This window comes from Stigmatopora argus, chromosome 19 (genome assembly GCF_051989625.1).
Source record: "Stigmatopora argus isolate UIUO_Sarg chromosome 19, RoL_Sarg_1.0, whole genome shotgun sequence".
Lineage (NCBI taxonomy): Eukaryota > Metazoa > Chordata > Actinopteri > Syngnathiformes > Syngnathidae > Stigmatopora > Stigmatopora argus.
Genome location: NC_135405.1, coordinates 7,475,686 through 7,488,793, shown reverse-complemented (window position 1 = coordinate 7,488,793; position 13,108 = coordinate 7,475,686). Strand labels below are relative to the sequence as shown.

Genomic DNA, 13,108 nt, shown 5'->3' with positions numbered 1-13,108 from the left:
GTCAAAGAGGGTAGTATTTCAGATAAAGTAGTCAATGCAGTGGACAGCTATTAGAAACTAGTAACTTTTTATTTCTATATGAATGTATAATAAAAAAAAAACACTTGAGCCTAAATAGGGTTGGTGATTATTATATGGTAATTTGGAAAGTTTAAATATTAGCAAGTGATATTCATTCATTTTCTGGATCAATTATACTTACAAAGGTCACGTGGGGTGCTGGAGACTAGCCTAGTCAACAATGGGCAGCAGACAGGGACACCGTGAATTGGTTGCCAGCTTATGACAGAGCAATTGGTATCCATTTTTTATGATTATTATTGAATTTTTCATGTTAGATTTTCATATTCTAAATGCATTTATGGATTAATACAGTGCTAACACAAATAAAGGAATTAAATTAAAATGAATAAGAGAGAAGTTTTTACTTTTTGAGTTTTGAAAAAATATCTACTTGACTCATTGTGTGCAATTAAAGGCAATAGGCATCTAATCATTCAAAATGTGTTTAACCAATGAGTTAAAATGTCATGAACGGGTTATATATATATAAATAAATATAAATAAAAAAACGTCCATGAAAGCATTAAACTCTTTCATTAAAAGAATGAAAATAATTTAAAGAGGACACAAAGATAAGAAAAATGAAATATACTGGATTGGCAAATCATGGGAAATGCAGGAAAACAGCTTAGACATAACCAGATGGGAGGAACAACTATAACGTCTCGAACCAAATTGGGAAATGAACCTAGATAAACTGTACACAGTACAGTGTGAAGCGACAACAGACACACACATCAACAGTAACAGTTCCACCAAATCAGTAAGGGGTTGATTGCCTTGCTTAGGGGCACCTTGACAGCAGGAGGACAGCATTACTCATGTCATTGTCACTCGCAGGTTTTCTATTGCCAACATTTAATCATAAGTTTCCCTCCCACTTCACCTCCAGCTATTTGCGCGTATCTGTACTGGTCTATTACAAAGGAAATACAAAGGTTGCCTCCTAAGCTCCTCAGTGAAATGCAAACGACCAGCACTTGTTTTGCAGTGTCTGTTCTTAACACTAGTACTGTAAATTGTCTAAAAAGGTTTGTTTCAAATGGGTAAATTGAAACTAAAATATGTTTTAGTGTGGAAAATTAAGTTGTTTGGTTGTCATGATTTTGTCACAAAAGTGAAAGTGTTCACATAAATATGTTTGCACTATTAAGTCTCATTAGGAAACTTACCTGTGACAACACTAGGGATTTTGGTCATGAAGCTTTTGACTGTCCTGATGGGAACCCCTTCTGTCTCATCCTGGATGAGAGTCACAATGTCTTCAATCTTCAAACAACAAGCAAAATAGAGAAAAAATAAATAAAGATTAACAATTACATCTTTTTTTTTAAAGATCATACTAAAAATTCAGGGTGTACATTTTCTCATTCCTTCCAGAGAGCTTTTTTCACATTGTTTCAACTAGTGTATGGCTAGAAAATTATGTAAGAGATGTCAGGTAGTATTTAGAAATAACACACAAGTGATCATAATAATTGGAAAGTGAATACTACTGCACAGCCAATCATATCAAGCCAAACATTGTAAGATCTGAAACATGCTGATTAAAAGATTCATCAATGTTAATGTTGCCCATGATGAAATCAAAATATTGTCAAATTCAGATAGTTGCTCGTGATAATTGGAAAAAAAGAAATAGAAAAAGAAAAGCATGTTCCACTAGGAATAGAGTACTGTGAGAAACATTAAATACAGGGTGGATTAGTCCTACTTATAATGGACTTTTAGTACCAAACATATGTTTCTTCTTATCATTTTTTTACAGAACAGAAGGATCTCATTAAGTGAGTTTTTTGTGCAGAAATACAAAATCATGATACATTCAATAATTCATGTAAAGGCTAATGTACTGCAAAAAAATGGGTGTTCAATTCCTTTCATTTTTAGACCCTTTTAACCACACATTTAGAAATGTATGAGTAAGCTTTACTGGGTAAAAGATTAACATTTTACGAGATAAAGAACATGTTTTTGAAACATTTCAGTTACAGGAATCAAATTGAAAAAAAAATAAGACTAAGAAGAGAATGCAACGTTAGTTGTAATGGTACAGAAAAACCACGCGCATTAGATTGGACGCAGAATTGTAGTAAAAGAACATTTTGGGTGTATGACCTCACTGTATTGGCAATACAAAACTATTCATACTTAATAGTCCTCATCGAAACAAGTAGCCAAAAAGACCACTTGAAATATTTTTAACAGAGAAAAAAAATGTTCGAGACTCATGCATTTGGATGAACCTCTCCCATACTCCATCATAATTCGCGGTTGATTCGGGTGTACTGAACATGATAATTTTCCCTTGAAAATTCTATGAATGAATTGCACTTCAATTATTTTTAGAAATCGATCGAAACAAAAAGTCAGCCTCCAGTGAGAGCCCCAAAAAGAAATGTTCAGAAGTAAAAGAAACTGATGTGACTCAAAACAGTAGCAGAAGGAAAATTCATGGGTGTTTACATCCAGCACAGATGTTGGTAGCCCATGTGGAAATTCCGAATGACAAGCCTTCTGTTTATAGCAACCCAGCCATCAGATTGCTGTCATCCTTGTTAAAAGAATATATTCTGGCTCCCTGCCATTGGCTACTGAACAATCCCATCGTCATGACACGATTCTAACAAGACTTTGATGGCATTCCGAGGTAGCTGGCCGAAGGACAGAGAAATGCAATTAATGTGTAGCTTTCCACTCCAATGATCATTTTCAAAATATAACAATTCTAAATTCATAACAAAGTTTGTGGGATTTAAAAAATGCCTCTGACCTCGTTCCTGCCTGATTACCTTTTGTTATTATTCCAAACAGGATTGTGTTAGGGCATTTTGGCAGGGTCAACAATGCTACATACGACACCCAGTTGACACACTTACACAGAAAACCCGTATGTGAAGCATTTAGTTTAATGCTTCAAGAGTTTGAACATAGTTAATAAAATAATATATCAGGAACAAAGCATGACAACTAATTTACATGCTTCAATTGCACTAGTGGGGTGAAAATACATAGTGACTGCATATTGCTAACAGGAAAATGAATTTCCCATTTTTATTAATTGACCACAATATTATAACTTTTTCTATTAATACAAGCCATAATGAACACCTAATTGCTCTTCCATCCCAAGCCAGAAGGTAAAATTATCCTTGTGTTATGATAAATCACTGAGTATATTGATGACGAAGGTGGGATTGTTGATGTTTGCTCAGATGTAGTATATACTACACTCATGTCTAACACATCTTGATAGAAACCAAAACACAATAAGAAACAATAATATTGCCCCTGGCAGCCTGACTTGAAATTCTTCAGAAGACCAAGAAATATTCTCTACACGCACCTTGACCTGCACTCTTAGATAAGTTGTTAACTTCATATAGCTTTAGTTTTTCATCACCAGGTCATATTGCCCTTCCCGCATGGATACTTTTCAGGCTTTTTCACCTTTGTGCAGCAATTTCTGAAGCTTGTTATCATCAGGTCAAGTGGGAAATTGGACAAGGCTGCAAAGGTTTGAAGGTTTTAAAATTGGACTCTTAGCTTTAGATCCATGCAATGCAGAGCTCTTTTTTGGGGCAAGTTTGGCGTGTAAGTAGTTTAAGGGGACTTGCACTTATTTGAAGTTTCTCCTATAGCTGTTCTATTTGCATCACCTACTTAGAATCCCACACAGTCAAGTGAAGAGACTTGACTGATTGCACGCAACATTGCAAGCACTTCTGTGTGTTAAGTGGCAATCACACCTTAATTAGAAAGTCAAGATGACGGGCAAATGGTCAAAGAACTTTTGAAGTTTTGGAAAGTTGTGCAATTTGGGTCAAGATTCAGTTATTACTAACCATTTACAAGTGAGATACTGGAAAGAAATGAGGGGATAAACCGCTTTAAAACCTTTACCTGCATTTGGGTAAGGTAATAATTTTACCAATTTGAATGTCTGCCCTTGCTTTGCTCTCTTCCCTTTTAAAATGACACTCAGATCGATGAATCTGCATGTCAGAGGAGCTAAAAAGTACAGCTTTTCAAAAAGGGAGAGATAGTAGTGTTACTATTTTGAATGCTATATAAATGAAAATATAAAAATGTAGATATTTTTTTATATCATAACATGAGGTTACCACATTTTTTAGGCAGTCTATGTATGAAAATGGAACAACCATGGAATAAAAACAAACAAAACAGCTCACCTCTGACTTAAAACTGTCCAAAAGGCCCAATCCCCAAAAAGGATACTATGAAGAACTCACATTCATAGTGCTTATCAAGTCCACCTTATAATTTAGAAGTTGAGGTTTAAATGCATATCCTCTACTTGGGTCTTGTTACCTTCTTATATTGGATTTTTGTCACTTATTATATAGAGAAATACATTATGGCTACTCAATTCAGAGTGATATAATTGAGTTATATGGTGCTCGATGTGTTTGTATTAAACAGAGTGCCCTTTACTAAGTATGCACTAAGCTGTACTTAACCTGATGGGGGGTGTCACAATATTCCACGAAGAAATAATCATGCACTGGACAGAAAGCCTAGATTTGTAACAATAAACTACAAGAATCAGCCCTTATCCTGAAACAATCCCAGTTAGCCATTGCTGTTTTGATAGTAGTGACTGACAAGACCACTGTGGCTTTGGTAGAAAGTACTGTAGACCGCCTGCTGAGAGAAAATGTCAAGGCGGCCCCTCGGGGCAGATTTGCCTGCTCAGATATGCATGGGTAACATTGTAAAGCAAACTTGAGGCCACCTGCATCAATCCATCCTGCATAAGAAGTATCAACTCCATCTAGTTTCAAGGGACTGCTGATTTGAAACTCCTCCTATTCATGCCTCATTTCCATCAAAGCCTCTTTACAACTTCTGTATTTGACTCTATTTTACTCAGTGCAACACCATTTTAATGATTGACTGATTGATTTAAAAATCATCATCACCAAAATGAATATGGCACAAATAATTAAAAAAAAACAACTTGGCGGCTAATGTGCAGGGATGTCGCGATGAAAAGCTGTTGGTTTAGGAATAAACACCTGAGTGCACTGAGATGACTCAAAGAAGGCATTCTTGAAAGATCACTGTGAATATGCTGCCTTTTTAAAAATCAACCAGCTGACAAAAGCACTTTCTTGCAAGAACATCACGGGCTAATTATTACCTGGTGTCACAAAAGATGAATAGATATGACAAAGTAGTACTCTGCTCTAACTCGCATTTCCTTATTCTGATCTGAAATAATTATTCCCTGTCCACCAAGTAACTGACCAGTAAATTTCTTGCATCAAATATGAAATAACAAGCTTTTCTTTTTAAATGATCGCTTTAAAAAAACAAAAATACCATATTTTCACGACTATAAGGTGCACTTAAGTCTTAAATTTCCTCCAAAATAGACAGTGCGCCTTATAATCCAGTGTGCTTTATATATAGTAAAAAATTAAAATGTGTCATTCATTGAGAGTGCGCCTTATAATGTGGCGCGCCTTATAATGTGGTGCGCCTTATAGTCGTGAAAATACAGAGAGAAACAAAGTACAAGTATAATCTTCCCTCAGGTACTAACGTTTGCGAAGCTTTAGCTACTGTACACGGCTATCTGTACAATATTGAACTCATCAATGGCATTTTTGAAGCATGGGTAAAGATCATTGCTATGCCAACCTTCAAAGGTCAAAGCACTTTAATGAGTAAACTGAAGATTTCTGCGTGCAAGCGTGTTCACACAGTAACACCATGACACCGTCTCAAACACAAATGAATTGCCATTCATCCAAAGTGGGTGTAATGATTCACAGTGGTGATAGCGAATGGTCTTCCTGCGGCAAATCCAGGTTTATGTGCGAAAGTCATATACAAGGCCGGGCTGACAGTTACAATGACACTGGGTCTTACTGGTTTCAGGCCAGTGCGCCAGGCAGCAGGAGGATGTGACTGTTAATGGAAGTCTAATGACAACAGGATGGCTTCTGCACACTTGACTGCTGGTGCGTTGCTGCCTGACAAGCAAGGCGAGATAGTCCCAGCGAAATTGATGATAGCAGTCACAATTTACTAAATTGATGTCTACAACGCAAATGTGCTTTTAAAAAATATATATTTCTATACAACAATTCACACCACCTCATTATAAAACAGGTAGGCTGACAAACACTTAAAATACAACACTTGTTTATTAATTTTAAGACTTGAGCCCTTTCCAAATAATGTATTTATTCTTTTAACAATGTTCAAAGGTTAATGGATCAGTAATTGTTAATGCACCGTATCTGCTTTTTATTGTTGCAATTAAATGGTGGTAGGTCAAGAAACTTTGGAGTTTGAACAAAATTAATGGGGTTTTGGGATCGGCATTTTAGGACTCAAAAGGACAATTATTATTGCAAATTGTTATTTCCGACATTAATTTTCCAGACATCTTATCTTTGCGACCACCTAAACTGGTTGCCAGCCAATCACTAAGCACGTATAGTAGACAAACAACCTTTCAGTCTCTACACTGGGAGGAAGAAGCCCGGGAATGATTCCTGAATCTCAAATGTGATGGAGGTATGCCGATGACTTCTACACCATGATGTAATTTAATGTCATTTAAATTTTTCCAACTGGATGGGATTGATGCCCGTAATATCTGAAGTCTTGTTTTCCATATCCAAGAAACAAACAATCTGTATGTGTGAATTTAATGCAGCATATATTTTTTCTCAATGGCCTTTTCCATCCATCATCCCACATTTAATGTCATGCAGCCGAACAATGCCTTTCACATTGAAATAATTCCTACTCTATGGCAGCCAATTACTGGTTTATCAAATAAAAATTGGTGATCGATGACAATATCTGAGGCAGTAGACAAATGAAATTTGCATTTTAAAAAATACAGTTGATTTCTTATCAAGTGGTTCATTTGCATGGCTGGACAAGATTTCAATGAAACAAATATGACTTTATATTAAAAATAGGTCAAAGAGTTGATAGAAATGTGTGGCTTGCTGTCTGGCTCGGAGCAGAACTAGAATATGAATTGAGGGCAAACATACCCTGGAAAATAATTGTTTCAGACAAGTTTTCATTGCTCCCAGCGGCGAGGGGCATCATAACAGTGCTGACCTCGCGTCTCAAAGACATCCATACCTGACAGAATTTGAGTAATCATCACGGAGGGAGGCTGATTATTGCGCTATCCACGTTCACTCGATGGAGTCGAGCCATTCGTTCTGCCTACAGCAAAGTGTGTCATTAGCGTGAAATCAAATCAGAATTTGAAAGCGTGTTCGTTTAATGAAACGAAGACCGAGATGAATCTTTCCATCTTCATTTATGATCATTAGCCCAACTAATACGACATCCAGGTTTCTTGTTCGGATTTTCAGCTCATCTGCTTTAGATACAAATACAATAATGTGTTTCATGACATTGGTCAAGCTGCCCTTGATTGGAATTTGGATGCCCAGTGTTAAAATAACCCATTCCATGGCCAGTGTTTATACGAGTACTAACTCATACTTATAAATTGATCATTCTTGCGGTGTTTCTTGGGATACTCTGATCTATATTTTCATGTTTAGGAGGTGGGCTACTACTTTTGAATGAGTTTAAATCATATATATGTGGTTTGAATGTATGGTAGCTTAATATTTTGTATTTAGAGGACAGTATGGCTGGTACAAATTTCAGAAGTAGTAGTAGTTTGTTGAATCATATTATATAAAGTCATGGATGTTAGGATTTTTCGACAGTCCTAAAGCTACCTAAAGCTTCTAAATCTTTCTGTTCCCATTATAAGAGATTCACGTGTCTTGTAATACCACAGGGATGATTAAAAAAATGGGGGGTGGGTGTTTCAGGCCTGAGGCCCACTATGATTTACACAGTTCCAAACACTATTAAATATGAAAAAACTACAAGCTTGCATTTGCCACTGACTTATTTAAAGAAGCAAGTATAGTAGCGGTAGCAGCAAAAGATTCAAATGTATATTTATAAAATCAATGTCTGTTCAAGCAAGCCAAGTCTTTCTTACTATTTGACTTTTTCCCCCAGTTCAAATTTGTCCTCATACAGCAATGTAAACAATGCAATAACTATTATGGAAAGTTTTGCAGACAGTGCAGTTCACATAGTAAAGGTGATTTCTTGATTGAAAAATCCGGATGTTTTGTTGGCTGGTTGTTCAATTTGCTCACGTTTTGTCTCCGATTTTATTCAATCATTCATTGATTTTCTGCAATGCTAATCCTTAAAAGAGCACCGTTGTGCAAGAGCCAATCCCATTTTAGGGTACCCGGACGTTTCGTCGACGGACACTTGGTCGACGGACAATTCTTCGCCGGATTTGCTCGCTCTCAAAATTTTTGGTCTAAGAATGTACTTTAAAAATAGATTTAATATTAAAGCAGAGGTGGGCAATTAATTTCACACAGGGAAATAACCTGTGGCTATAATCTTACATATTTACATGTATATGTTCCTTAATTTGTATAGCCCCTTTATCCAATAAATCTAACTCAAACTCAAGTGCCGTTGAAATCGACCAATCAATTTAAAGTGGAACCTCTGGTTGAAATGTACTGTTGACAAGCGCAGTGAATGAATGGGCTCTTTGGGCCCAATGAAAATGGATTGGACGCCTATTGCCGTCAATGGCAGAAAATGAGTTAACCTCACACACTGACTTGTCTAAGCTTTTCTGTGGAATTTTGTCTATTCAATACTGGCAGGTTCTTCAATGGACAGCACAACAAACTGACCATAGGGGCTACTACAACATGAAGGCCATTTGTTTATCACCATTGGTTTGTTCATTTATTGTTGTTTGAATAGGAAACTACGTTTGTGGAGTATGGAATGTATTCTTATGCTTTTTATTAGTCAATAGGTTTATTTAGTTTAGTCACTAGAACAGAATTTTGCATGACCTAGCGGAAATTTCCGTCCGTGACACCTATGAGTTGGGGGCGCGTCATCTACCATGACACACCCATTTCTTTGTTCACAGTTTCCCGACTAAAGTCTGTACCTATGTCACATGACCTTTGTCAATAAAACTAGTCGACCTGCTGGGGGGATTCAGGGAGTTCAAACTAGTCAGGCTGGAGGATAGACGCGCTCCTGCCGCTGGCTGCTCTGACCCCCTCCTTCAGCTGAAGCTAGATAAAACTCATCATGGCCGACTCTGTGTGCTTCCTCTAATTCGAAGTTATTGAATGTTTATCGATTAGATCCAACTACGTTCATTGGAGAAAAGCCGACATTAAACAACATTCATTAATCAGCATTGCATAGGAAATAGACCGAATTATTGCTTCCCTAAATCATTGTTTTACTGGTCAGTCAGCACCATGGACAGAGGTCACATCTGTTCAAACAAAGGACAAAATCATGATTTGAAATCATTATACACTACAGCTACGACATTGTGAACGAAGCAGGGACAAAACCATGATTTGAGTTTGTGTAGCACCATCAGGGCTTCAGACGACATCTGTCCAGTTTGATTATTAATGTATTATTAATTTAATAAATATACAAACTTATGAATTATGGTTGAAACTAAATGAAACAACAACTAGCAATTACATCTGCAATTATTTTTGCATATTTAAACTGTTGGACTATTACCCATGTCTGTCAACAGATTTACAGATTTACATTCTTAGCATGAAAATATATAAAGGTCCATGTGTCAGATTCATCAATAGTGTGCAAGAAAACAAAGCGTTTCATCCTCTAAGGTCCAATTAAAGTGGAGCTGCGAGAGTTCCATTTAGAGCTCTACCTTGCTGTAACACAACTGCAACACCTGACAAAGAGGATTGATTCCACTTCAAGCCTCGCAGATTTAAGCGGAGCAAGGCGTGCTAAAAAGAATTGATGCGTTTGTTTACTGTATGACCTTTGAGCTGCTCATGTGTGAAAGCCCACGGATAAAAAGGGAATTGTTAATGCATTGATTCATTAAGGTAATGTGTTCTATATTTATAAATGGCTGTATTTATGTCAGAATTAGAATTTATTGAGTTTTGGAGAAGTGAAAATAAGTTCTCATGAATATTGCCTGCAGCTTTCAAATCCTTAAAATGTCTTTCAAAAAGACTTTGAAATTGACTCCTGAATCCCAGTATTAAAAAAAGAGTGCAAAGCATGATATCGATGGGAAGTTAAAGGTTAATACATCAGCAATGAGGAAAATGTCTAAGAATAATCCCTATTTCCATTACTTTGAAGATGTAACATTACCATTTCTATTAGTTTTAATTCATCTAATATAATACAATTACTCACAGCATGCGAGCTTTGGGACTTACTTACTAATTACTAAGGAATTTGTTTGGGTTGAAACCCATGGAGTTAGAAAAGTGACCGACAGTTAAGGGACAATTGTATTCCGAAAAAATAAGTCAATGTGAATGGAAAGGAATGGCTGGCTTAGCGGTTTCATATGGCCACGTATCCTGCAGGCTAATAGTGCCTATTTCTACCACAGCGCATTAGCTTGGATAAACAGGTATGAAATACTGGAACGTTTGAAAGCAGTCCCGTGGAGAAATACCCCAAGGTAGACATTTCCATTTTCATCTCCTATTCCTATTCAAGTTTCAGCTCTACACATAGAAGCTGGACATACCAGGTAATACAAAGTAATAGAAAGCTCAATCTTTCCTGAGGTGAAACAAAAGAACTAAGAGGCAATCTAATTATTGGTGCTAGTATTCAAAGTAGAACAACAGCAACATGGCAGGAGAGACCTCATATATTTGCCTCGCATTCAGGAGCGCCATCGATTGCACTGACGATCCCCGGGGAACTTCTACCTGATAGATGGAGAGGCCAGACATTGGTCCTCCAGCTCTCTTTATCTACCGAGCTCCAGGACAGGCCTATTTATTGAAGCACCATCTAAAAGCCATAGCTTTTTTTTTTTTTACCACCCCGTCAGACCCTGGAGAGGTTGTTGGTTTTGCCTTTGTAGCGATTGTAGCGCTGCCAGGACTTTTAAACCAACGCCATACAGCAGCGGTTCATACAAGTGCCCACTTTGGCAAAGGATGAGGGTGAAAACAAGCTGCAGTGGATGTCATAGTCACTCTGCAAATTGGTGAGAGGGGAGACTCTCGGGCATGAGTGGACATTTGAAACTTGAAAGGCATCAAACGGATGCTATTGAGAGAGCGTTGACACTGCAGAAAACCCCAGCCATTCATTATCGAGTTATGATTAAATAACTGAGGAAGCAACAATGTGACCATGGGAGTTAAATTCAGGCTGCACTGATAGTTACAGTTGAAATTGTTCATTGAAAAGAAGTGACAGCCGAAAAAACTAAAGCCTATTGCATCTGAAATGAATGCAGGGAATGCCCTGGCAATTCAGTTCCATATAAAAATGTTTAAATAGTAATGTGACAAATTAATACATAACATCAACTCTTGGACAGGAATACACATGCTAATTTAAACCTCTAACAATAGTGCCACAGTTGTTTGAACAGTGGCGGTCCGTGCATTTTCTCGTAGCGCCTTCAATGGGTAAAATCCACTTCTTAGCAGCATTTAAGATTTTAGAAAGGTTTGCAGCTTTGAACACTGTTCTAACTGTCTTTTGAACAGAGTGATTGGTGTGATGCATAAAATGAAAGTTGAAAAGTCCTTTGACATTTTGATGACTAAAGCAGCTGTTATTCAAATGAGTTGGGCTTACACAGGCATGCTCCTTCCATTTGTTGCACATCAAATAAAGAGAAAGTGTCACTCTTGATGAGACTAGCAATCGCAGTGAATTCCTAATGTAGAAGACGAGGTCCAATTCATGAATCAGGCTGAAGCAGTCAAGGAAAACGTTCACTTTGGGAAGTCATTTCTTTTCAGTGCGGCGTGAAGAGAGATAGCGGCTCACCATTAGGAGGCAAACGCTGGAATTTTATTCCCATAAGACTGCTGGATGGGAGATGAGCACACCTTCAATCACGTCAATATTGACTAAGCACATATCTATTTGTTGCTGTTATTATTATTTCTTTAGCAGTGGCTGTGGCCCAACGAGTGAAAGGTTGTTAATGTAGGATTTAAAAAAAGAAGTTTCCGGACTTGGAAATAAGATGTGAGAAATGAAGTGTAGAGAAAGACAAACGCCGTCTCTTACATGAGCTAAAAAGTCTTTTTCCAAATGTAAGTGAAGATGGGAATGCAATATTGAGCAGATCTGATGGAAAAGAGACTGACTTATCCAGTCTCACCATCAATAATTTACACTTGCATGCAAAGATACATGAAGAAAAAGCATGGGTGTAAGAAAGCATGTATTTTTTTAGTCTTGTAGAGAGGACATACATGTTATCCCTTAGACCGTAGATACTTTCCCTCGCCATTGTATACAGATTTTTAAGCAATTTTCTTCTTCATTTTTTTTCTAAAATAGAGGACAAGTGGAATTTAGAGATGTGCGCCTTTGGTGTAAGCCCATATCATTTTGATGCAACATACTGGACAGCAATGAGATTTACTTGTTCGAGAATATATCCAATTATGTTGTCATTTGGTTTGCTTGTTTGTTTTTGCTCGCTGAATTTGTTAAAGAAGCAGACAGGTGAATGTTTGGAGTTCCTGTTCAAGTGTAGGAGAGATGGTTTGTGCTTGCAAAAAAGAATAATAGAACATTTTCTATATTGCAATGCTGTGTCCAAAACAGTGACAGAAAAGGCTTAATAAAACATGTGATGTCACAATCAGAACGGCAAAAAAGTGGGTGTTCTCTGATGCATCGTTTTGGGTGGAATAACTCCTAAGACAGATTTAAGTGCCCAATTTGTTTTCTACATGTAAAATGACAGTGCAGACATTTTCATTTTTTCACCTTAAGCAAGACTCCAAGGTGAAGGCAAAATAAGGCACCAACTCGGTGCTCACCTTACAGACAGTTTAATTAGTAAGTAAATGTCACAATCGATGTGAAACGCAGTGAAGTGTGCATCCTCAAGCCATGCACGTTACTGATGGTTTGTGTAAGTTAATTGGATGACTTTGACCCCAGTAGAAAAGGATGC

General features: G+C 37.2%; 1 protein-coding gene across 1 annotated transcript in view; it reads right to left on the bottom strand.

The window, feature by feature from the left end:
- Positions 1–13,108, bottom strand: part of rgs6 (regulator of G protein signaling 6) — a 47,177-nt gene that overhangs the window by 13,149 nt on the left and 20,920 nt on the right. Inside the window, exon 3 of the mRNA XM_077586784.1 lies at positions 1,236–1,332. Coding sequence (XP_077442910.1) covers positions 1,236–1,332 — 97 coding nt within the window. The remainder of the gene's footprint in view (positions 1–1,235; positions 1,333–13,108) is intronic.